The following is a 26,438-nucleotide window of genomic DNA, read 5'->3' as shown; positions in this document are numbered from 1 at the left end:
TTTTTGCCAGTGGAGCCGTGGAGGCACCGGCACGGGGCAGGGACTTCCATGCCTGAAGGGCAGCTAAGGCTGTGCTAGTTAAAGTAGAACGGGGAAGATCTCGTTGTTGAGCTAAAAGGTTATAGGGAGCAGAGCCAGATATTCTTGCATAAAAATCTTGATCACTGCCTGCAATTTCTTTGCAGCGATTAGTAAATTCTACTTCCCAAAGGAGGTATAATTCTTGTTTAAGGGCAGTTTTAACAATTTCTTTCCATTCAAATGGCAGGACAAGACCTCCACCACCCATAGCCTCTAAGCAAGAAAGGGTATAGGGGGCAGACGTGCCGTAGGTGTTTACAGCTTTAAATAGTTCATGCAAATCCTTTTTATTAAGGGCTTTATATTGTCTAAGCTGGTTTAAGAGATGAGTTTCATTTTCTTCAATTGAGGAACTGTTAGGGGCAGGTGCAGCTGCAGCTTCAGCAGCAGCAGGCTCTTCCTCAATAGCATCGGGGTCAGGGTTTTGTTTAGCTTGTTGCCTGGTTCGGGGGCGGGGGAGCTTACTAGGTTGAGGAGTGGGAGCTGGACGAGGGGGCTCCTCTTCTTCCCCTCTCCCATCCAGAACGGGAAATTGCAGAGCAAGGTTATTTTTAGTTAGAAGCTTAGAGAGGCGCTGTTCAAGGGTTATAATTTCTTTTAAATCTTGCAGGGGGTTATCTTTATGGAAAAGTTTTGAGTTTGGAAAGGGTGGATGAAGAGATTGAGGGGGGTCTGGCATAGAGGAATTGTAGGGAGGTGGCTCAGAGAGAGGAGGGTAAGTAGCATGCTGATAAGTAGCAGCTGCATCTTCTAGATTTTGTGCATCAGCAGGGTCTAGAGGCTCTTCAGGAGGGGCAGTAGCCACTGCACGAGAGGATGGGTAAATACTTGAAGTAAGGGACCGGACTTCTGACCGGATTTTGTTCATTTTATCAGACAAAGATGGGGTTGACTCGGAGGATTTGTCAGGGTTGCTAACAGACAGATTGACAAAAGAACTGGACCTCGAGCAAGCCTGAGAACACTCGTGGGAGGCAATTTGCAGATGACTCTGTGCCTTTTGAAGGATGTCTCTGCTTTTGGAATCAACATCTGCCCTTACTATTATACTTTTTAAGAGATTCCAATATTGACTAATGGTTTTTTGGTCAGCTTTGCTTCCATGAGTAAGAAAGTGTTCATCTAATTCTTCACCAATTTGTTCCCAAGTGCTTAGGGCAATTTTAGGACAGGTAACTACAAACCATGGGCACACTTCATGAACAAAGAGCAAAAATTTTACAAGATCTCTTTTCTTAACTTTTATGTTTCTATTTAATAACTCCTCTTGAATATCTTTTATAAATCTAGCTTCTTTACTCACATTGGCTCCCATACTGGGAGATTAATGGGACGGCGGTTGCAGTTATAACTATTGAACTAACTTGACCCTGCGCCACCCGAGGGGCTTACCTGGCGTCTTAGGGGACAAGCTCCGGACTCGTTTCCTCTGCCGTCCGACCGGTGGTCTGTAACTCGAGCCCCACGTTGGGCGCCACTTGCGACCCCCGGAGGGGGACCCCCGACCTGCGGGAGTGGTTGGTTAAGGGTCGCTAGTTATTCGCAGGTTTCCCGAGCAGATCCGGTCTTATGCTGTAATAGAACTGTGAGAGGTTAATAGAAACAGGCTTAAGACAACTGATGCTGTTCAAAAGCGAAATTTATTGGGATACACACTGTTTATATAGAAAATGCATAAAGGGAGGCGTGCTCAGCCTGTCAATCAGGCCTGAGGCAAAGGTAATATCCAAATAAGGCATAGGGCTAGCAATACCTGTTACAAATTTCTATTGCTTTATCTTAACTACATATTTTCTATGTATCATAATAGCATAAAATGGGGAGGGGGGAAAACTAGCAGTAACTAGGTCAAGCTTTTCACCACAAAATGTTTCAACCTGCATGTAAACTGAGGGCCCACCAAGGTGTTAAAGAGGGCATACCAAGGTGTTAAAATTCAACAGGACGTGTCTTTAAAGCTAATTGGTTCTGGCTATAGTTGCCAGGGTCTTAGATGTTATCTCACTTCTCCAAGCTATCTGGTTGAAAACTTCTAAGTTTTTTCAAGTTTTTGTGGTGAGCTATTTCCTTTGAGCTCTGGCTTATGCTAAACCACATAAAGACAGGAGAAAAAAATGTCTCAGAAACTTCAATTTGCTCTAGATCCATGCAGCTTCCCACACACGATCCTCTTAGCTGTCTGTCTCCCAGGGTTGAATATATCAGTGAAGAGAAATGAGGCTGTCATAAAGGGAAGGCATCATTTATGGTTTTCTGGTGAACCCAGCATGATTATGAGATAAAACCCTGTTAACAAGGTAAGAAGTTTCCTACCACAGAATTATCCAGATGCTTAGATGCCTGCATTTCACAGGAAATCAGAAAACATGAAGAAAAACCCCTTTAAACCTGAAGATTCTATGATTCAGAGGTTCCTGGAACTTTCTAGAAAAGCACTTTACTTTCTTGTTACTGCTTCCCTGGGAGGTGCCAGTGTCAGTGGGTAGACCTGCCTTCTCATGAGGATAAAAATGATTTTCTTAAAGAAATTGGAGGGATTAAATGGGATCCAGAGATTAAATGGGCCATTCAATGGCCTGGTATATGTGTTTAACATGTGTTTCAGTTCAGTCCCCACCTCCCAGGTAGAAACCCCCTCTTCTGTGCAGGATGTGTCGACTTCTGAGCGTGCAAATCAGAACTTCAAATCATTCTGAATAGTGTTTCCTTAAGACACAGAACAGCTGGTCTGGAGCATTGTGGTGGTTCTTACTATTGGGAACCTGGTCCTCTGGCTGCCAGAAAGGAGGAGAGCAGAACTTGAATGAGGGCTGGCCTAGCTGGGCTCTTTTTCCTGCTTTTTCCTTCTGTGCTGGAACATCTGGTCCTATCCCCCCATTCCTGGGTATCAGTTTTCCTGCAGATTTAAAAAAAATGGGGGAGGGAGGGTGAGCATGAAGCTGCCTTTCACTGGAAAGGGAGTCAAATCAATAGGTGGTGTGGATTTTTCTCTGTGACTGACAGCTCTTTGCCTGGAGCCTTCTTTTCTTTCACACTTAATGTGTCTTCTGGCAGATTTCCTTGTTTTGAGTGAATACACAGAGCAGGCAGACCTAGCAGGACACCCACAAACTCTCTGCTCTCATACCCAGCCTGGTTCCCATTCCTGATGCCCTGAGGGTGTTGGTTGATAAAAGGAAGCTATTTGGGCCCAGAGGCACACTCTGTACCCCCTCTCTGAACCTCCAAATTACCTAGCCTGCAAGCACCAGTCTGGAGTAGAGAAGCTGCCTGCATTTCTCTTGTTCTTCAGCATCAACGTCCTTGGGGTCTATACCCCAAATACCTGACTAGCAAAGGCCACAATTGATTTCTTCTAAAGCCATGAAGTCTCTGGCATCACTAGATCTGAGGACCCATTTCTTGATTGCTGTCTACCATTAAGGAAGGACTTCTGGGGATACATCCTGTCTATCCAAGCCTGTCCTCATCCCAAAACATTGATCAGAGGAAGTGGGGTGGGGGGCAATGAATCACCTACTTAGGCCCCAGGATACTGAGGAAGTTTTCTGAACTGAGGAGGATGGAGTCTTGGGCTGCAACTGCTCTTTGATTTGACTGGGGGTCCTGGTGCATCAACAGAGTCAGTGCTGTCTAGGTTCTTCCTAGAGAGACAGGGACCTAGGAGACTAGCACCTAATGGGAACAAGTTCCTCATGCAGAAACTGAATGACAGAAAGGAGAGGATGGGTGCTTGCAGAGTAGGGAATATATTGCTGGTGGCTAGGTCCATAGGCTACTGGCAGCTTAGGCCCTGATCCCTATTTTCTTCTGCCTTCAGTTTTCTGATCTCTAAGAGTAGAGCTGGGCCAGATGATCTCTTCCATTCCATTCTTTTCTGAGAGCCTGGGCTGCTGTGTTCCTTATTAGTGCTCATCAACACACATACATGCATGCAGAAAGCTAGGCACCACAATTCTGTGGACTTGGGAACTGAAGGATTTGGAACTGCTATACTTACCTGGTGATGTTCAGGGGAAATAGAGAGACTCTACCCCTTGGCTGTTCCCCCAAGGCCTTTACATTCCTCCACAGTAATGGTGCTCCTCAGGTACCTCTGTTTCTGCCAGTAAGGAGTGATGTTAGTTTAGGGACAGTGTGGACAGCTAACCTGATGAGCAGTGGTCTAGCTAGAACTTCTGATCTCAATGATGTCTAGCAAAGAAATAGCTCTAGTTCTTGTTATCTTTGATAATTGGATTGTAGAGTGTAAAGATGGTGTGTGTGTGTGTGTGTGTGTGTGTGTGTGTGTGTGTGTGTGTGTGTGTGTGTAGTAGTTGTGTGGATTTTCAGCTGTTGACTTTGCCCTGACTGCTCATTTCCCTATTGATTTATTTACAGTATTTTTTTTCCTGGTTTCTGGGCCACACCCAATGATGCTTAGGGGTTACTCCTGGCTATGCACTCAGAGATCGTTCCTGGCTCAGGGGACCATATGGGATGCTGGGAATCGAACCCCAGGTCTGTCCTGTTTCAATTAATTGTGTGCAAGGCAAATGCCTTATGTGCTATCACTCTAGCCCTACAGTAATCCTTAATGATGGCTAAGAAAAACATTCTCTGGTTTCTGCATTTGTCTTTAAGTGTGTTTTTACTGGGATTACTATCTAAGCACTAGCTCTGTCTGATATAGAGGACTTGACCTATCCCTAGGAAAAGGCCCAAGATCTTTTCATATCCCTATTAAAGTGATAATGCATCAGAGTTCATATGATGCTCTTAAGTTGTCTCTTTAATACTATCACATACCAGGAAAAGTGCTGTTTCTTGTTGCAAGTAGCAGAAAATGTAATGATATCTATATGTGCCAAAACTCAAGAAGCACATATGGTATCTAGATCCCAAAAAGAGAGATAAGAAGGGCATAGAATGTGTAGTGTTTACAATAGCCAGACTCTGGAAACAATCAAGATGCCCTTCAAGAGATGAATAGCTAAAGATACTGTGGTACATATACACAATGTAATACTATGCAGCCGTCAGGACAGATTAAGTCATGAAATTTTCCTATACATGAATGGACATAGAATCTATTACGCTGAGTGAAATTAGTCAGAGGGACAGATACACACAGAATAGTCTCACTCATCTATTGGTTTTAAGAAAAATTAAAGACATTGAAATAATTTTCACAGATGAGGGCCAGAAGGACCTTCAAGATATGAAGCTCACCACAAAGAGTGGTATGTGCAGTTAGAGAAATAACTATGCTGAGAACTTTGTCAGTGAGTGAGGGATGTAGAAAGCCTGTCTTGAATATAGGTGGGGAGTGGGGAGGGAAGAGATGGGGGCATTGGTGATGAGAAGATTGCATGGGTGAAGGGGGGTGTTCTTGTTATGACTGAAACTCAACTACAATTATGTTTGTAATCATGATGTTTATATAAAGAAATTATAAAAAATAAATAAGAAGGAATATTCAGAAAGAAAAGAATATGTGGTGTTAAAGGCCATATCACTGGGCCTGAAATGACAGAACAGTCGGTAGTATGGTTGCCTTGCAACCAATCCTTGACATTTTATGGTTTTCTGAGTACTGCCATGAGTAATTCCTCAGTCTAGGGCATAGTCAGTTGTAGTCCAACTCCCCCCCAAATAAAGGCCACATCATTAAATTGTAGGACTAATTTTAATATAGCTGTGAAATAGTCAGAATCTTCACTCTCTCAGGAGTAGGATGAAGAGATATGACCCCAGAGCACTCCATGAAAGAACCAGCACTGGTTGATGAAAGGAGATAAAGTGATATGCATGGCACCTTTCAGTAACAGTATTGCAAACCATAGTGTCTAAAATGAAAAAAGAAAGGGGGGGAGAGAGAGGGAAGAGGAGGGATGAAAAGAGAGAGAAAAAAGGAGAGGAGGGGGAGAGGGAGAGAGAGAGAGAAGAAAAATGTCTGCCACAGAGGTGGACAGTAGGGAAGGGAGGGTATAGGGCTGGAGGGAAACTGGCAAACTGGGGACATTAGTAGAAGGAAATGTGCACTAATTAACAGTATTGTACATTACTTTTTTGTTGTGTTTTGGGTTACACCCAGTGGTGCTTAAGGGTTACTCCTGGCTCTGTGCTCAGAAATGGCTCCTGGCAGTCTTGGGGGGACCATATGGAATGCTGGGGATTGAACCCATGTGCAAGGCAAATGCCCTACCCACTGTGCTATTGGTTCAACCTCTGTACTTTAATCTTGAAAATCTTTGTAACTGTATCTCAGTGAAATTCAAGAGTTTATTTTAAAAAAGTTACAGGTGCAAAACAAAACAAAAATAAAAATACAACTCCAACACAGACACACAGACACACAAACACACAGACACACACACACACAATGAGCCAAAATACTAAAGCTAGAGTTATTTTGACTCAAACACAATTGAAAATTTTACACTTTTCCTGAACATAGAGGAACACTTAAAATTTGGGTAGTAGTTTAGGGGAATAAAATAAATTAATCCATAAAGTATAAATAAAAATAAATCTATACAGGATTATACAGTGGGTAGCCTATACACTTGTCCTGAGTGAAGCTGACTTAGTTTAGATTCTTTGACACCGCACATGGTTCCCTGAATACCACCGGGAGTGACCCTTGAGTGCAAAGTCAGAAGCATGCCTTAGACCAAAAAATTTATATGTAATTTATGCATAATACATTGTAAATATTAGCTTACTTTAAAAATAAATAATTCATTGTATTAAATGTTTAAATTTTTGAAAAGAGGGGCTGGAGCAGTGGTGCAGTGGTAAGGTGTTTGTTTTGCACGCCTTTGGCCTAGGATGGACCATGGTTTGATCCCCTGGCATCCAATATGGTCCCTCAAGCCAGGAGCGATTTCTGAGCGCATAGCCAGAAATAACCTCTGAGTGTCACCAGATGTGGTGAAAATCCAAAAAAGAAAAAAAAATTTTTAATCACAAAGATAAAGGAAAGAGAACAGTTGGCCATTTTTAAATTGTTCTGACCTTATATTTCCATTGTATTTGCCAACAACCTTGGGTTGTATGGGGAATGTTACCTCCTTTTGGACTGAGGAAAATGAAACTCAATGTCCTGCTCTAGGAAAGCATACATAGGATCACATACAGAACCTCTTGGGTAGGTCACCAGTGTAGACATTCTAGCAAACCTTCCCAGTTTTCTCAGAGCCAACTGGAGTTACCTGCTGAGCCAGTCATGCATGGTTTGGACTTGTATGTTTCTTAGAGCTACTATAAAAATGATCACAAACTATATGGTTTAAAGAATAGACACTATTTCAATTCTGGAAGCCCAAGTGCCATATCAAGTTGTCATTAGGTTTGGTTCCTTCAAGAAACTTTCAGGAAGAATGTTGTCTTGAGTCTAACTTCTGGTGGCGACCATAAGTTATTTGTTTCAATTCCTTGGCTTAAAACACTCACCTTTGTTTTGACTTTCATCTTCCATATATGTCTGTATATTTCTATAACTCTTCTCTTCTGATTGGATTCCTGTTATTGGAATTGGGGATTACACTAATCTAGTATGTCCTCAAGCCAATTATATCATAAGAAAACTTTCTAAATAAGGTTACATTCTTAGGTTTTTAAGTAGACATGAATTTGGGGTGAACACCATTTTGTGGAATCTAAAAAATAGACTTAATTTAGATTGAGTCTTGGCTCTTGATTGTTAGAGCTGATATCTTTTGGAAAATCGTGTGCCTAAATATACTTGTCTGAAAAGACAGATGATGGTTGTAGTACTTGTTTCACGAGGTTGATATGAAGATGAACTCAAAGCCCCAAGAACAACATTTGACAAATAGGAATCCCTATGGCCGATTTGTTAGGTTATTTTAGAGGGTGGAGTTGTGAACTCGTAACCAAAGAAAAGAAACCACACAAAGAAAAACAAGTTGATGCAGTAGGTACTGATATGTGAATCTTGAGGGATTATGGATAAAGAGAGAACTATTGGCCTCAGTGCCTTGCTTGGCAGAGTAAATTCTAGATATAAGATGGCACCCTGTGGGAAACTGGCATGGGCTTGGCTCCTGAAAGCAGCTGGAAGTCAGACAGCACCTCAAAATACAGCTTTTGTTCTATTGCTTAATGAAGGATGTGGGATGAAGGATATTAATGACAATTTATATCATTACAGGCATGCTTTATGAATGAAATGCTAAAACCAAGAACTGCAATGAGATTAAATGTCTAAAACACCTAAACAGGATTTTAACTGTACTGTCAAATCAGGGGAGACAGTTACCAATACAGGAGACAGTCAGCACTCAGAAGCCTGGTACTGAAAAACAGAGAAAGGGACTGAGTCCTTTAAAGGTCTCTATTGCACCAGTGAATCACCCACAGAAACTCAAGTTAAGTTGTTAAGAAATATAAGAATCCTTTATAAACTATTTGTCTAATTTTAGACACAATGCATCTGTAATACATATATGCATATATTTGGATGCATGTATGCATAGAAGGTGCTTCCTAGGAAGAATGATGCTTACTTAGGGTGATTAGATCCCCATCAATTCGTATGGTTGCATAGGGATCCTAGATCTTGCGTTTTAGTCTTTCCATACTGGCCACATCGAAAAGGTTTTATTCAGGCATGTCAAGTTTTCTCTGACCCCTGCACATAATTCTTTTAGATTACAGATTGCAGTGGGCCTTAAATATGGTACCACAGCAAACCTTCACTTTATGACAAAGGCTCACTGTGGTTTTATATATGTCTCTATTGGCTTCAATTCACAAAAGACACAAACTGGTACTGTATTTTGTCCCACATATGCCAGTTAACAAGATGTCTTTTTCACTTATCACCCTATCTGAAGCTTTCTTGAGCTTAAACCTCTTAGAGGTTTCAGGTGCTCTGATGTTGTGATGCCATGCGTGGTGCTATTCACCAGTTGTCTTTTCTTGTCTGTGGTGGTCAAGCCAATTCCCCTCTCTAAGGATAGTGAAGGTTGCTAGACCCTTTTTCTTTAGTACATCCACGACAGAGTTCCAGTCTTTTGGCTATGTCCAGTTTTGTACTGAAAGAAAGCTTGCTGTGTGTGTGTGTGTGTGTGTGTGTGTGTGTGTGTGTGTGTTCTTTCTGGTCTCTGGAGGCCTGAGAGAAAATTCTCCCACTGGGGAAGGAGACTCAGAGCAATAAACATGTAGATCTGAGGGTCAGCTATATTGTATCAGTCAGAGACACATTACTGAGGGAACTGGGTGTCTAGGATTGACTCTAGAATGACTGGTGCTCAAAGCCATGGTCATTTTCCTTAGTCCTGGCATTATTATTATTATTTTTAATTTAAACCAGTTATTTACAAAGTTATTTATAGTTGGGTTTTAGACATACAATGTTTCAGGACCAGTTTCACCACCAGTGTCAACCTACCTTCATCAATATTCCCAGAATTCATCCTATGCTACCACTCCTGACCTCAGCCTGCCATTAGAACTGGCACCTTTTAAGTTTGGTTGTTAAAGTTTGGGTCTCGTGATTTTATTGTTGTTGACTATGACTTGGATATTTAGTTCTGTCCTTTCTTTGTACCTGAGACCCTTTAGCTTAGCCCCATCCCCCATCATTTTATATTTGTCTTTCTCCTCCTTCTCCCACACTTAATTTCTTTCCTATCCTCACTCTTTTCTGGGGTCTAGGGTGTTCTTGACAACTCCTATTTAAACCATTGTATTTCTTCATGCATTTATCCTAAATACTACATATAAGTAATATTTTATTTATTCTTCTGGATCACTTCATTTAACATAGTATCTACCAGTTCCATCCATGTTGCAGCAAAGTGCATGATGCCATGCTATGTAGTATTCTGTTGTGTATATTATGTATTATGCCATCTTCATGATCCACTCATCTGCTGTCAGTCCTGGCATTTTTTTTAAGGCTGTCTTTGGCAGGAAGAAGCACTATGTGTGAAGAGTGCTGGTATAGGGCACAGGAGAAAATTCCTATTGAATCTGGAGCTAGAAATTCAGTAACTAGCCAATGTTCATAGTTGAACGAGAAAAGTGCATTTGGGAATTGAAGATGCACCAGAATGCAGTGTGAATACCTGCTTCCTATTAATCTTGTCTTCACTATACTTTTGCCACCTTCCCTGACTTCATGTGAATCTCATCTGGGTCTTGAATTGTTCATCTTTCTTCTGAGGTCAACTCAGTCTTAATGGGCCGTGAGGAGGACATTATGCGCACAACTGTGTGTGTGTGTGTGTGTGTGTGTGTGTGCATGTTTTTGTTTCTTTTTAGTATTTTTTTGTGAAGCAGTAGCAGAGTGGGAAGATGGCTGCTTTTCTACCACCTTTAACTTCCTTACACCATTCTTTCTCCTGAAACTCTTAGCACCTCTGTTCTGTTCCCTGTATGCGTAACTCCTGATGGATTTAGAGAGAATTCGTGATAATTGGAGAATTAGTAGGCAGAGAAAATTAGTGCAAGTTTCAAGATCTAGACTAGAGCAAAAGCAGCACTTGCAGCTGGAGGCTGACACCATCTGCTGCCTGGAGTGTTTGCTGAATGAATTATATGCAGAGAGGAAACCCGAAAAAAAAAAGAGAGAGGTCCAGCTTTGCTCTTGGGCTGACTGCAACTTTCATGGAAGTTTTAGATTCTTGGCTGCAACCAAACCTGCTTCAGGCCAAGACCCGTGTCATCATTCAGAGACCAGTATTCCTCTCCATCCGGTTAGATGTACATTGTAATCCAACCAGATTCATATCTGTTTCTAGTGGAACTTGCTGGTGGGGGTTAGGAGGACCATATGTGCCCTTTCCCCACACTGGGACTTAGTAATGAAGCTGAATCTGCCTCATCTGACTGAAAGAATGCGGGAAGATGGGCATGGTGAGCAGGCCTCAGGCCGATACTCAGTGCCTGAGGCTGTCAGGGAAGCAGTGTTTTTGATGTTAACATGACATCTAAAGAGATTTGTTATTTAAAAAAATGGTAAGAGGAAATTCAAGTGCAGAATGCTGGATACACATGTCGTGTTAGAATCTTAATTGTATGATGAGTAGGACACTGCGTTTGGGGGCAGGATTTAAAATGGCTTCAAAGGGAATCCTCCCAGAGCTAGGAAGAAGGGATGTGGCATAGGTGTCTGTTTTGTGCTTTCTTGGCCTGAAGTCTCTGAGGAACTAGAAGGATGTTTTAATCCCTGAATCCTCCTACACTTTTAGTATCTGTAGGAATTGATTCAGGAACCTAAGGGTACCAATATCTTTGGATGCTCTAGTTTCTTTTATTAAATAGCATAATATGTTTGTATGCATGACCTGCCATATTCTTCTTTGCGTTTCTGTTATCTCTAGGTTACTTCTAATACCTAACATGTAAGGGTTTTGCAAGTAGTTGTTGTATGGGTTTGCTTAAGGAATAATGACAAGAAAGAAAATGAAGTAAGTCTAATTGCAGACACTGTTCTTGGTGTATGCATCGTGCATGGTTTGTAATTTTCATTAAGGTTGATTGAATTTGTGAATATTGGACCCGAGAATATGGAGGGCTGACTGTACTGGGGCTTGTGTCTTTTTCATTCCCTGTTCATGTTTAGAGTTTTTATGTGATGATCATCTGCTTCCCAAAACTTCATGTGGTAAAAAGGAATTTACATTTTTTGGGATTAGTGATCCTATACAAGATTAACTGATGTTTAATTTTACGCCTCCTCATGTTTTTATGAAGCACTTTCTCTTCTCAGACAGTGGAATCTTCTCAGAGGAGCAGTCATTTCAGTCTCATTAATGAACTCGGAGAGTTGTGAAACGTAGGTTTTGAATATCTATTTGCCGAACTCCTATCCTAAACTGGCTTACGTGTTTTGGGAGAACATTTTTTTTATTGTAAAATATATATTTCTTGCACAAAACAGAAAATAGTGAATAGCACTGTACATATCTATACCACAGAGATAGTGGCTTTTTAAAAGTTTGGTGTATTTTTGGCTTATTTCCTTTGCATTATTTATTCATATTTTATACAAATTTCTTTCCAATTAACTTAATAGGATAGGTTTCTTCTATCAATACAATTGTTTTTACCTCTTTCAAGTTTGTTTAAAAGCAAAGTTATTTTTATCTATTATTATTTTTTATCATCATTATTTTTTTATTTTATTGACACCATCATGATATACAAAGTCTTTCATAGTTGGATTTTAGACATACAATGAATCAGGGTCAATCCTACCACCAATGTAGACCTCTCTCTATCAATATTCACAGAGTATATCCCATACCACCACCCTTACCCCAAAGACTGCCAGTATAATAGACCCATTTTAGGTTTTGATTATTAAAATTTGGGTCTCATTATTGTTCCATTATTTTTAACTTTGGCTTGGATATTTAGTTCTGTCCTTTTTTAACACTACCAATGCACCTGAGACCATTTGGTCCCGGGGCTCTATTATTTTATATTTGTTTTTCTCCTCCTCCACTCAGTTTCTTTCCTTCTCCTTACTCTGGGACCAAGGGTGTTCAAGACAACTCGCATTTAGAACATTACATTTCTTCATGCAGTTATTCTAAGTACCATACGTAAGTGATATCATGCTGTGTTTCTCTTTCTTCTGGCTTATTTTATTTAACAACATCTTCTAGTTCCATCCATGTTGCAGCAACTTGCATGATTGAATTATTCCTTATAGCTATGTAATATATCCCATTGTATATATGTACCACATCTTCATAATCCACTTGTCTGTTTTTGAACATTTAGGTTGATTTCAAGTCATAGCTATCATACTTAGTGCTGCAATAAATAGTGATGTGGATACATCCTTTTGGATGAATGTCAAAGCAGTGGTTTTAACCTTTGGCATTGCAACATTGATTATTTATCACCTTAGCTAATGACAGCATCCAAGCATTAACAGGCACCATGTTTCAAAGCTTTGTAGGAAGAGCTGAAGTTTTTGCTGGAGAGCATTTTATGCTTGTTGAAGAGAGCAAGTGAGATTGGATCATGGGGTTGCTTGAGCAGATCCCATTAGAAACTATTGGTCACATGGGCTGTTATTGCTCACTGGCCTTTACTATAATGGGGGATCTGGGGTTATGGGAGTCTAGCCTTTACTTTCCTGGTTGAGATCATTTCTGCTCTGATATAATTTGCATTCTGTGAGTTAAATTACCTGGAATTAAATTCTACATAAGCTACTTGTTGAACATTACTTGGATCATCCAACCTCAGTTTGTTAATCTGCAAGCTGGTAGTAATTAGAGGATTTAGTGAGTGTGAATTTACTAGTTTCTGCCTGACTAGGTAATCACCTAGGATCAATGATTATTGACCACTGCAGTTTTTGCTAATGCAGAGATCTTGCAAGCAATTCCAGTGTCCCAGTGTGTCTATAAACTTCAGGACACTGTTCTTACATATCTATTCATTTCTGTATCTAACTGGGTCTTTTATTAGGACTTGTGTTGTGTCCTGCATGAACTCATGGTAGAGAGCATATAGACTCTAAGGGGGTAATAACATGCTATACTGAGGCATGATTCAGGGGGAGTTTAGAGATGATTAAGAGGGGGTAATCATGAATCTCAAGTTTGAGCAGGCTTTGAAGGCTGAAGGAAGATGGCTTATAGCTCAACAGGAATATGGGAAGGAAAAGCATACATTTTTTTTTTCAGGAAATGCATTCTCTGCCTTACCTCATTGAAGAGGCTTGAGGTGTGCCTGCTCTTGGTTCTCAGAGGCATTTAGCTCATGCTTTATTCAGGACTATTCTATTCAAGTATTTAGGACCACAGGTCAGGATGCTTCCTAAACCTCTCCTCTCAGTAGTTAATGGGGATAGCATAAAGAATTGCTGGACACCATACTTGAGGTGTATTGAATTCTCCTCTGCACCTTTGGTTAGGCTTTGGCAACTTTGTGATCAGGTTAGAGCTATTGTGCCCTATGTTCACTCTAGATCTGGACTAAAGTATACACAGGGTTGCTGAGAGATAAGAGTAGGAGAAGGCAGCAGTTCCCATCAGAGAATGGGGAACTTTCCCTTGAATGCATAGAGCTTCTTTATTGGGTTTCAAAGATGGTTTACAGGAAATAGGAAGACTTAAAGTTTCAGTGCTGTAATGGAAACAAAAAGGAATTGATTCAATGCCTACTCAGACTTGGAGAAGTAAAGTGATTTACTCAAGTTTGTATAGAAAAGTTAGTGATGGAATTTGAACTTCTTCCCTTGCTAAAGATCAGAACTTCAGGAATGCAGCTTAGCATTCTGCCCTCAACCCCATTCTGCCTAATCACCACCTTACCTTTCACCCAGGAGTTAGTAATTTACGTATATGTATACACATGTAAACATATACATAAACAAGCTATATTGTAATGAATCTCATAGATGATACAGGCATTGCAAAAGTTTGATGTAGAACAGAACTAACTTCTGACTTTTGTGATTCTAAAGCCCACTCACTGACTGTACTTTTTTCTCCTAAGAGATCATCCCACACTCTAAATTGCCATTTAGGCAAACACTGGGGGATGGAATGGAAAATCAATGACCCCACAGCAGGACAAACTATTTGCCTTGGCAAGTCAGCCTGACTTGGAGCCAAGATTCAATCAATCCTAATGATTGACTTGATTCCTGTGATTCTCCCATTCCTTGTTTCCTGCTAGGGGTGGTGGGGGAGGGAGGCTGTGCTTACTGGAAAGAAAGACCAAAGATCCTTGTCCCACTCAGAGGCCCATGCCCCTGCTGCCAGGCACACGTCTTCACGAATAAAACCACACCAGGCAGTGCTTGGCTTTCAAAGTGGGGATTTCATTTTGCACCATTAGCTTAAATCAGTGGGGATTGAACACAGTCCATGAAATCAAGCAATTAGGCAGTGGTATTCCGGATGGCTGACATTGATGCTGCTGTGCTGCCTGTGTGAGTGTGTTGGGGAGGGGTCCCCTGTAAAGTTGCAAACTCCGCTCTCCTGCCTGAATTCCACACCCCCAAGCTCCCCAAGAAGTCTGAGATCCAGAAAACAGGACAACTTAATTAAATAATTTGCTCCAAACAAGTCACTCAGGAATATTTTCTACATCTGCTGATTGTTGTCAAAGAGAGAAAAGGCAAGCTGCTTTCAATTTTTCTTTTCTTTTTTTTTTTTGCAACGTATGTCTTGTAGTCAGTAAATGCATGTCAGTATGCAGCATGTGGTTTGTGGTCAGGAGAGAGAGTCTGAGTTATTGTGATCAAGTACTAGCTTCCTTCTTTGCTAAAGGAGTTAATGATGCCAAACATGGGATCTTTCTGGGAACAGAAGTCTGTTCAGCTGCCACTGCAGGGTGGCAGTCTTTCTTTTGAACTCATTTGGGACCCAAAGCTGGTTCTTCAAGGTGCCTTCACCTCTGCACTGGAAACAGGATTGGGGGGAAGTGCAGTTTTTTTTTTTATAGTTTTGTCTTTACCTTGGGACATATATATATAATTTTTTTATCAAAATTTTTTTTTTTTTTTTTTTGGTTTTTGGGCCATACCCAGTGACGCTCAGGGGTTATTCCTGGCTTGGGGGACCATATGGGACTCTGGGGATCAATCGAACCGAGGTCCGTCCTGGTCATCCGTGTGCAAAGCAAATGTGCTACTGCTGCGCTATTCCTCCTGACCCCCTTTTTAAATTAATTTTTATTGCATAGTTGAGTTTAAGGATTCTACTTCTACTTGACCAATAACTGATCTTTTTTAAAAAATAATTCTTAGTGTGACCAAAGTGAATTACAAATCTTTCACAGTAATATTTAAGGTTCACATAGTGACAATGAATCAGGGCCACTCCCATCACTACTGTTGTCCTCCCCCAGCCTGTTCCCAACATATGTTCTATATCTCCTTCCTTTGCCCCCTGGACTGCTAGTGTAACTGCTCCCCTCTGTGTTGTAGATTGAGTATCGATTCTGTTGTCGCTAACTATGGGTTTGGTGTTTAAATCTGATCATTTTTTTATTTCCACTCAATGTTCATATGACTGTTTGGTCCTGGTACCCTCTCTTCCCCCTCCCTCAATTCTTTTTCTTTTTTCTTTTTTCTTTTTTTTTTGTATTTTTGGCCACACCCATTTGATGCTCAGGGGTTACTCCTGGCTAAGCGCTCAGAAATTGCACCTGGCTTGGGGGGACCATATGGGATGCTGGGGGATTGAACCGTGGTCCTTCCTTGGCTAGCGCTTGCAACGCAGACACCTTACCTCTAGCGCCACTTCACCGGCCCCCCTCCCTCAATTTATGAGGCAAAACAAGATAATTCCAGTGACCAATAATTGAGTTTTATTAAAAAATAAAGGGGATTGACTTGATCTGTAGATCACCTCACCTCCTTCCCTTCAAAAGCAATGATAAAAGCAGAATTTAGACTCAAACATATTGTGACTCACACACACACATACACACACACACACACACACGCACACACAACCTTTAAGAAGACTACCTAGAGCCAAGAAACTCTAGCATAATGCAAAATTGAAATGTATTTTATATTTGAGATTTAATTTTTATTTTAAATATACATTTATATACATTTGTTTTGTGACTGGGATCAAACCCAGTATCTTCCATATGCAAGTCAGGCACTGTAGCACTGAATGATGTCCCCAACTTACCTGCATTTAACTTCTTTATTAGATTATATGTTTATTAAAAGTGTGAAGTTCTGAACTTAATATAAGTGCAATTAAAAAATCAAGTAGTAATTAATTACTATATTCCCACCTTAAGATAAATGCAAATTCAAAAGTAATTAATGACTGTAGTTGTCTGCCCCATGCTATTTCACTGTGAATTCCTACAATCCAAAGGTAAAACTTTCAGTTATTTTGGCAATTGTTATAATAGTAAAATGAAATAAATAAATAAAATGTTCTTTTATTTTCAATAATTTTAGACATTAACTTTCTGTTACTAAAGATTATATGTTTAACACTGGCTTCAAACATTTTATTATTCTTTGCAACACAGTTACTCAATGCAACATTGAGTTATTTGAATATTCAGGGATGGAGAGAGGGCTTAATGGACTTGAATGCATGATTTTTATACAGGAGGCCTGGCTCCATTCTGCGTACTGCCTGGTCCCCCTAGCACTGAGCTAGATGTAGTCTTCTAAGAACAGCTCAATGTGGATCAAAAATTATAATATTCAGTATTTATTCTAATCATATAATATGCTCACTTATTTTTTCTTTTAGATAGTGATTGTCTCATTTATTTTCTCAGATTCTGTACATATCACAAATTTAGCTTCAAAGTTTTCTACAAATTTAAAACAGATAGTATATTCTTGCAACAATTTTAATCTAGAAAGCCACTCTAAGAGTTTTAACATTTTTATCATCTTTTTTTTTTTCATTTTTGTAGAGCACATTTGGAGGTTCCTAACAAGAGATACCATGGGAGATCTTTTTTTGTTCTTTTTTAACTGCTCAATGTCTGAAGATACTTTTATTCTCTTTTTGTGCACTGATTCATGTCTTGGCTCAATTGATGCTTTAAATATGGGAATTTATAAAGCATTTAAACTTTAATTATCTACCAGTGTTACTGTTGATGAATTTGATTTATTCTGGTGCTTGATTCTTTGCATTAATTGTATACTCTATTTTTCTGTAAAGCAGTGGTCTTCAAACTTTGTAGAACATTTCGTTAACCTTTTCTTCAAGCACTTGTTTTTATACTTTTTACCTGTGGTCTTAATTTTAGATGTTTTTCAACTGTTCTTTGCATTTTTCTTTCTGTTCTTCTTTAGAAGCCACTACCTTATCTACTATTATCTATTAGAAAAGTTTTTGTGTTCTTTCCATTGCATTTGTTAACTCCATTTTGGGGGTGGTGGTTGGTTATTTTGCATGTTGTAGTCATCATGTAGTCCTTCATTTAGAAGTTCATTTATAAGACTTAAATGCTTGCTAATCATTAGCTGTACATTTGAATTTAAGAAAAAGGGCACTAAATTAGAAACTTTTTGTGCATGCATGACCTGCGATCTGCTGAACTTTGTTAGATAGAGACAGAGAGAAATGAGAGACTTATTTTTGGGGGACTATGAACTGTAAATTTCTCTGGACCCCCCCAAAAATCTCCTTGGGGAAAAAAAAGGTAGGGGAGAAGAGATAGGAAAAAGAGAGAAATAAAATGCCTGCCCCAGAGGCAGGTAGGGCAGATGGTAACAGGGAAACTGGGGACATTGGTGTTCATGGGTTATGGGGTAAGACTGAAACAAAATCATGAACCATTGTGTTTAAATAAACATTGTATGTACCATAGTGTTTAAATAAAAGTAGACAAACAAACAATCTCCACGCAGCCAGAGAAAGAAACACTTGCTTTGCACTTGTTCTTAATCAATAGTGAGTTAGCCTTGCTTGTGGCCCACCTAGGTTCGATCTCTGGCACCCCTTATGGTCTGAGCCCCTTCAGGAGTGACCCCTAAGTTCAGATGTAGGAATAAGTTCTGAGCACCTCTGGATGTGAACCAAAAATTAGAAAATAACAAAATAAGACAAAAAAAACCCCTTCCAATCCTTTGGTTTGAGGATATAAATGAGTGTTCTATTAGTTTCTCATGCAGCTTTTATGTTATATTTCACTAACAAGCAGCTCTATCCTATAGACTTAGTGTATTCAAGTCTGTCTGGTTCTGTGTAAAGGAAACTTACTGCTAGAGTTAGAAAGGGACAGTCACCTGGTATTATGGTTTCAGCTACTGGATTTAATTGTCCTTATACAAATTTTTTTTTTTTTTACCAACACTAATATTTAGTGCAACCTCTGTAATAGAGCTGAGAAAATCCCAGTGACCCACATGCATGAACAGCTTTGGATCTTGCTTTTTTTTTTTTTTTTTTTTTTTTTATCAGCTTGCTTCTTATAGGCAAAGAGGTTTCAAATTTTCCTCTCCCTGACAACCAGGCTCTACATCCATTTGCTTTCTAGTACAAAAACTGATTTCAAGGAGTAGAAATGTTTAATTAGAAATGTTAATATATTCTTCCTTCTCTTACCATTTTTTGCATGTGTTTATGGGTTTTTTTTTATAAGGTATTATACTTCTTATAAAGAAGTATTTGATTAGAAATGATTAGTGGTAACCCTTCTTAAGCATTCTAGAAACTTGATCAGTGGTAGTGTGGTATTTTCCTCACTTGGCTTTTAACTCTCTGAAATTCACTTTTGCCCCTTTGGAGGTTGAGTCAAGTAATTTAGTTTACATTCATTTCACCACACCCCTATCCACCACATTATTATTATAGTTTAAGTCCAATGTAATAATACCTTTAACATACATGATTCTTGAATTCTTCAACTTCTAGAACAGAGAAACTTTTATTTAATTTCAAGCTTTTTTTTCCTGTGATTTTTGAGTCACTGACAGTTTAAATTTTCTTTGAGGCCTCTGATGGATTTCATAATAACCTTTTACTCTAATCTTAGCTCCTTAATCATTCTTTTCTTTGTACTTTGCTCTTCACTGTAACTTTTATCTGTAATCAATCTTTTAATTTCATTCCCACCTTTTCTTCAGATATATCTTGCAGCAGTATAATGGCTGGCTGTTGGTCAATGGTTGTGTTCAGGTTGTACACCTGTGTTGGGAGCACTATTAATTTTGGAGGTCATAAGGAAAAAATGGTTTTGAAGGGGTTATGGGTTTGTGATGGCTGTAAGTTTTCACATACTCATTTCAGCTAGAGAAATATGTCCATTTATTCATTGTGGGCAGCTACCAAAGATGTTTAATTTGTGAGCAAATAACATGGTTTGTGGAACAAGAGTATAATAACATTTTAAGGATCTACACAGATGTGAGGGAGTACTCAGATTAAGGTTCCTGTTTCTCGGGAATCTTAATCTAAGATCTAGACTCACAGGTGTCCTCAAACTATGGCCCAAGGACCACATGTGACCAGCCTAGGACTTTTATCCAGCCTGCAGGGTGTTTTTGCCCCACTGTTTTTTTTTACTTTAAAATATTATATGTGCAGTGTGCATAGGAATTTGTTCAATTTTTCCATTTAAACTATAGTCTAATTGTCCGAGGGACAATGAACTGGTCCCCTGAGACAGTTGCTGTGCAATTATGTTTTCAAATTTCAAAGATTTTATTTTAAAAATTGTATTATTATTATTACTATTACTATTATTATTATTATTATTATTATTAATTTTGGTTCTTGGGTTACACCCAGCCAGGGGTTACTCCTGACTTTGTGCTTAGAAATTTGCTTCTGGCAGGCTCGGGGAACCATGTGGGATGCCCGGAATCAAACCACTGTCTGTCTTGGATCAGCTGCATGCAAGGCAAATGCCCTGCCGCTGTATTTCAAATTTCAAAGATTTTAAAAGATCTCTGAATCTTTGCTGGCTGTGAACAGCAAGGTGAAAGGTAAAAATAAAATGTTTTTGAAGGATACTGAGCTGTGCTGTTTCTAAGGACAAAGTAGAACAAAGTAGAACAAAACTAAGAACAGTTTATTGCTTTGTTTTTGGTTCAAAATTCAAACAAATTTCTACTATAGGTCATTGAAGTCAAGACCTACAGTAGCTATAGCATCTCTAGGAGAAAAGAAGGTCCGATAAGGAAGATAAAATTATCTCAAGGGATCAGAGCAGTAGTACAGTGGGTAGGTAACAAAACTCAGCAGCCTTGCATGCAGCTGTCCTAGGTTCAATCCCCAGAATCCTATATGATTCCCTGAACACTGCCAATAGTAATTCCTGAGTGCAGAGCCAGGACTAACTCCTAAGCACCAGGTGTGGCCAAAACCTAAACAAACAAACAACAATAACAAACAATGAACTGTGGACAGCACTGAAGAGGAGCTTTGCTGTTTCCTCAGTATGGGTCCTTTGATGGAGTACTGCAGGCCAGCAGTTAGACTGAACTCTGCTCTTCATAGCTGGAAACAAAGACTCAGGAGCTTAAAACTAGAATTTGTAGTAACACACAAAATTTAGGATCCAGGGTACTGCCCTAAAGGCTTCTTTCTGTTCACTACCTTCATTTGTATTACAAATTGTGAACAGGGCCCCCAGGCGAAATCCCTGGGGCCTATGTGTTGTCTATAGAGTAAGGGTTGGAGGGTGCCAGAAGAAGCTCTGGTGATTAGTTCCTTACTGCTCCTGGGACTACTCCCACTCCTATTCCTGCAGCCGCTAGATGTAGCGTGATGGTGGGGGGTTGCTCACATATCCACAAGGCATAGGGAAATCAACCTCAAAGGGCTAATCGCCTATCCAAACATTGTTGGTAATCTGCATCCCTAAAATAAACCCTTGAAAGATGGAAAGATGTTAGTAATTTCTGGCCATATGTGCCTCCTCCTTCCATACTCTCTCTCTACCTCAAGAAAGTAAGCCAAATGGCAAGAAATAAAGAAACTAATACATAACACATTTCCATCATTTGAGGTCTCTCTCCCCCTTACTGTCCCCCCCCCCACCTATGTAAACTAAATTCCTTTACACGGTCATGGCAAAGGAACATTAATTTTTGATTTGAGTTGTGATTAAAAGCAATACCATCAAAGAGAGAAATAGTTTCCATTGAAACAATATCACTTTCAAATTATTCATGATATCATAGAAAAGAGTGAGGTCTTTGAGGTTGGGTTTGGGTTCTAATCTTTATCTTGACTTAGAAACTGGCCTTATGTTATCATTACTTAACCTGATTTTCAATAAATAATAATGATACTTTCTTGCCTTTGTTGCTGTGAGCGTTATTGGAGTCATGCGCAAAGCACATAAGCAGGGATCATATACAAAACCTAGCCCAGAGAAGGTTCTCTCAGTAAACACCAGTTTATTTCTCTGCAGGAAAATAGGTTTTCTACAATGTTACTGGAGCATGCATTCATTAGTTCTGGTGATAAATTGATTATTACCCTAATCATACTTGCTTTGCAATTTTAGGCTTTGGGAAGTAGCTTGACATTGTCCTAACCTCAGTCATACTTCTTGAAGGTACCCCTAAAGGAAAAGAGTTGTTCTTACTGGCTTCCTTTCACGCAATACTTTTTGCTACCCATCTTTGACATGTGATTTCTAGTAGCTACATTTTCTCTATTATGTAGAAGGGAGACAAAGAAAGACTTCACTGGACTTTGGCCTAGGCAGCAAGTCTTCTCTTGCTGTTCCCTTCTCAAACCCACAGAACTTTTCTCATTTGGTGAGATATAGACGAGAATAGGTGAAATCTCCCAAGTGGTCCACCAAGCCTATTATGCAACAATAAAACTGAACCACTATTAGGGACAGTAAAGGTGTTTTCTGCCCTGTCCTCACCCTCCCCTTCCTTATCCACTTCCCTCCTCTCTTCTCCCCTTCCCGCTCCTCCCCTCCTCTCCTTCCTTCCCACCTCCTCTCCTCCTCTCCCCTCCCCTCTCTTCTCCCCTCTCCTCCCTTTCCCTTTCCTGCCATCCCCTCTCTTCTCCCCTCTCCTCCCTTCCCCTTTCCTGCCCTCCCCTCACTTCTTCTCCCTTCTCCTTCCTTCCCCTCCCCTGCCCTCCCCTCTCCTTTCTCCTCTCTTCCCCTTCCCTCTCCCTTCTCCTCCCCTCCCCTCTCTTTTCCTTCATTCCCCTCTCCTCCCCTCTTCTCCTCTCCCCTTCTTCCCTCCACTCTCCCCCACTCCTCTCCCCTCTCCTCCCATCCTTTTCCCTTTCTCCTCTCCCCTCTCCATCCCTCCCTTTTCCTCCTCTCCCTGCCTTCTCCTCCTCTCCCCTCCACTCTCTTCTTCTCCTCTCCTCTCTTCTCCCCTCTCCTCTTCTGCTCCTGGCTTGGGGGACCATATGGGATGCCAGAGAATCCAACTGCAGTCTGTCCTAGGCTAGCATTGGTAAGGCAGATGCCTTACTGCTCCATGCCACAGCTCCAGCCCAAAATCAATAACTTTCTTAAAAAAAAAAATCACCCCATTCAGTGTAATTCTTTTTTCTTTCTTGAATGTACTATAGCACTGAAGTATATGCATAAGCATATGTATTATATTGGATTATATATAATATATTATATATTCCAAGTCATTTAATTGTAAAAAAGCTCAGGGCTTACTCCGGGCTCAATGCTCAGAAATCACTCCTGGCAGGCTCGGGGGGACCATATGGGATGCCGGGATTCGAACCAGCATCCTTCTGCATGCAAAGCAAATGCCTTACCTTCCATGCTATCTCTCCAGCCCCATGATTTGATCTTGAAATTTTATTTAAGAATCTTATAGTGCCCAATAGCAACTCTTGAACTACAATTGGGTAACTATAAAATTAGAGGCACACAATCAGTACATAAAAATAAACCTAGACCTGGTTCTCATCTATAGAATTACATTTTAACCTGTTCTTTGATTTTTATTTTAGACCCTCCGGAAGCCATCTATTTGGTTTGCTCTTTTAGGATAAAGCTATGTTCTGGGGTCAGAGTGGTGTAACAGTGGTAAGGTATTTGCCTTGCATCTGACTGACCCAGGGACAGATGTAGATTTGATCCCCAGCATCCCAAATGGTCCCCTGAGCCTGCCAGGAGTGATTTCTGAGCGCAGAGCCAGGAGTAACCCCTGAGCACCTCCGAGTGTGACCCCAAAACAAACAAGCAAACAAACAAAAAACTATGTTCTAAAATGTGTTCTCTCCCTTCTTCTTTCCTACCCTCTCCTTACCTACTCTAGCACTGAGGATGAAAATCAAAGAAGTGAAAAAAGAAAATGGTGACAAGAAGATTGTTCCGAAGAAGAAGAAGCCCCTGAAGTTGGGGCCCATAAAGAAGAAGGAGCTGAAGAAGCTTGTCCTGTACCTGAAGAATGGAGCAGACTGCCCCTGCCATCAGCTGGACAACCTCAGCCACCACTTTCTCATCATGGGTCGAAAGGTGAAGAAGCAGTACTTGCTGACAGCGATCCACAAGTGGGATAAGAAAAACAAGGAATTCAAAACCTTCATGAAGAAGATGAAAAATCACGAGTGCCCCACTTTTCAGTCCGTCTTTAAATGATTCTCATGGGCGGGGTGGGGAGTGAGCCATGAGCTGAGTGAAAGGTGGGGCTGAGAAGACCACCCGAAAGAAGGGAGGATCACACGCACTGTCCTTCCTTTGGTGTAGGACACTCATCTATAGGCTTTATTCCTGCAGCACCCCTCTCCTTTTTCTCCACAGCCATGCTACACATCCCAGTATAGCCAATATTTAAAGCCGCATGCCCAGGTAAGGAAAACAGATAGATTAGGAAGCCCTTTAATATGGACCGTGTGGATCAGTATAACACTGAGACACAAAAATCAGTTCAGCCAGAGACACAGTCACTAAGTAAGAGTCTTTTTGCCTGCAAAAATAAGGGTTGATTTGAAAGTGAGGAATAGCAGTAGAGTCACTTTGGCAACTTTCTTTGTCATTACAAATTGTGAGTCTATGCCTTTGGAAGTAGGAAATTCAACTTTTTGTAAGACATGTCACCTCAGTGCCAGACTAATGTCTCTTTTAGTCTTCTTTAGATGGAAACAGATTCCTACCACACTTAGAACATAGCATTGGTACCCAAAATAGTAGGCCAGGAAAGAAAAGCACAGGTAGCTCCATGGAAGTCAAGGGAACTCATGTCTGCTATCTTTTTTATGCAAGTGTCACAATGTGATTCAGCTGGTCATTGGGGACATAGACAGTGCAGTTACGTTTGCCTCAGTTTATGATCTCACCTCCAACACGTGCAGGGTGGCATTTCCCTGCTTCTGTGAGAAGGGATGGAAACAACTTGGGCAACAAACCCCATAGTATGCAAGAGACAATGGTTTTCAGACTGAGAAGACAATGTTTAGTGTAATTAAAAAATAGTTAAAAATATAGAAGAAAAATAAGTTAGAACAGGATAGTAAGTTGCTGGTCAGGGTGAATTGTAATTGGCTGGACAACTTATTATTCTAATATTTTTTGTTCTTTTCCTTGTACATGTTTTGAAAAAGAAGACACTCATTTTCTTTAAAAGCTAAAAAACAAATGTTTGCATTGAGATTTTGAAAGGTTCTCTAAGCAAAACAACACCATCACCTGTCATTTGCTGGGAGATGGACTAGACTAGCCATATTGTTCCATTTCCTGAGGGGTTCTGGATTGTCCTGGGCCCAAATCAGCACCATTGGAAACTCAGTTTACATTCCTGTTAAAAATTATTTTATGACCTTGATTACCAATGGATTAAGGAAATTCAGAGGATTCAAAAAATGTTTGTCCACCCCAGAGGAGAGTTTCGAAAGCAAATTCATCTCCAAAGTTTTTCCTAATGCTGTTTTTCTAAGCTCTGATGTTTAATAAATGCTGCCCACTAACCCATTCACTAAAGTAAATTTACTCCTTTTTTTCAATATATAGAAATATAAAAGATAATGTAAATTTCATCCCCAGCCTGATTCTATGGAAGCTGCAATGAGTCTGTCTGGGTAATGCACAGACATCATAACTTCGATAACATCTGAAGGTTCCAGTCTGAAAATCAGTCTGCCATCTTCATTACCTACAGAAGGGTTGTCTTGTACAATGAATCTTTTACAATTAGTGATTCCATCATTTTAATGCTTACTTTTCTTTTTGTTCTCTGTGATCTTCAGTCATAAAATGGTGAGGATCTTAAGTGATTGGTCTGTAATTGTGAATGATTTTTAAAATGTGTATGTATATAGTTAATTAGAAAGATTCTACTTTCTTACTGTCAATTGAATTTCAGAGCAATTTCTCGAGTTCATGGATTTGGTCTTAGTTTTGGTTGATTTACTGAAGTGCAGCGTATGTACATGTTTATTTTGGCAATGAATCATGAAAGAAGGCCCTCTCTTTAAATAGGGACCCCTGGAATGGGAGATTTGTTCAGTATTGGCTGGTGGTGTAGCAAGGACATAGAAAAAGCAGCTATGCTCTGCAGTTCACTAAATGGAAATTCTCAGGTGAGAAGTGACATTTTCAGAAAAAGCTAAAATGAAATTGAAAATATGAATTGCAGCTACAAGTTTTACTTTAAGTATAGAGTACCTGAACTTGTACTATCACACCATTGATGAGACAAGCCTATTGATGAGAAACACACCATCAAAACTTGAACACATGAGCAGTGTCAGGGCACAAGGAAGCAATGGGCCCAAAGTTACATTATTATCACAAACTTTTCTTTTCCTCAACAAAGGATATAAGAAAACCAATGTGCAGAGTCATTGGTTCTTGATTTCCAAAAGAATTCTGTATGTAATTGGACAGTTCTCACAATTAGAAAGATTCCAAAATAATCTCCCTGCAGAGAAGCATGAGTTCATTGGTAGAACTCAGCTAAAAATTTCAAGTGTATTAGTAGTTATCTTAAG

The 26,438-nt window shown here is 40.0% G+C and overlaps 1 protein-coding gene across 1 annotated transcript in view; it reads left to right on the top strand.

Moving 5' to 3' along the window:
• Positions 1–25,448, top strand: part of SFRP1 (secreted frizzled related protein 1) — a 56,897-nt gene extending 31,449 nt beyond the window's left edge. The window contains exon 4 of the mRNA XM_049772717.1: positions 23,768–25,448. Coding sequence (XP_049628674.1) covers positions 23,768–24,090 — 323 coding nt within the window. The 3' untranslated portion in view covers positions 24,091–25,448. The remainder of the gene's footprint in view (positions 1–23,767) is intronic.
• Positions 25,449–26,438: the final 990 nt, after the last annotated feature.

This window comes from Suncus etruscus, chromosome 4 (genome assembly GCF_024139225.1).
Source record: "Suncus etruscus isolate mSunEtr1 chromosome 4, mSunEtr1.pri.cur, whole genome shotgun sequence".
In the NCBI taxonomy this organism is placed as follows: Eukaryota; Metazoa; Chordata; class Mammalia; order Eulipotyphla; family Soricidae; genus Suncus; species Suncus etruscus.
The sequence above is the reverse complement of the archived record's forward strand: the minus strand, read 5'-3'. Positions and strand labels throughout refer to the sequence as shown.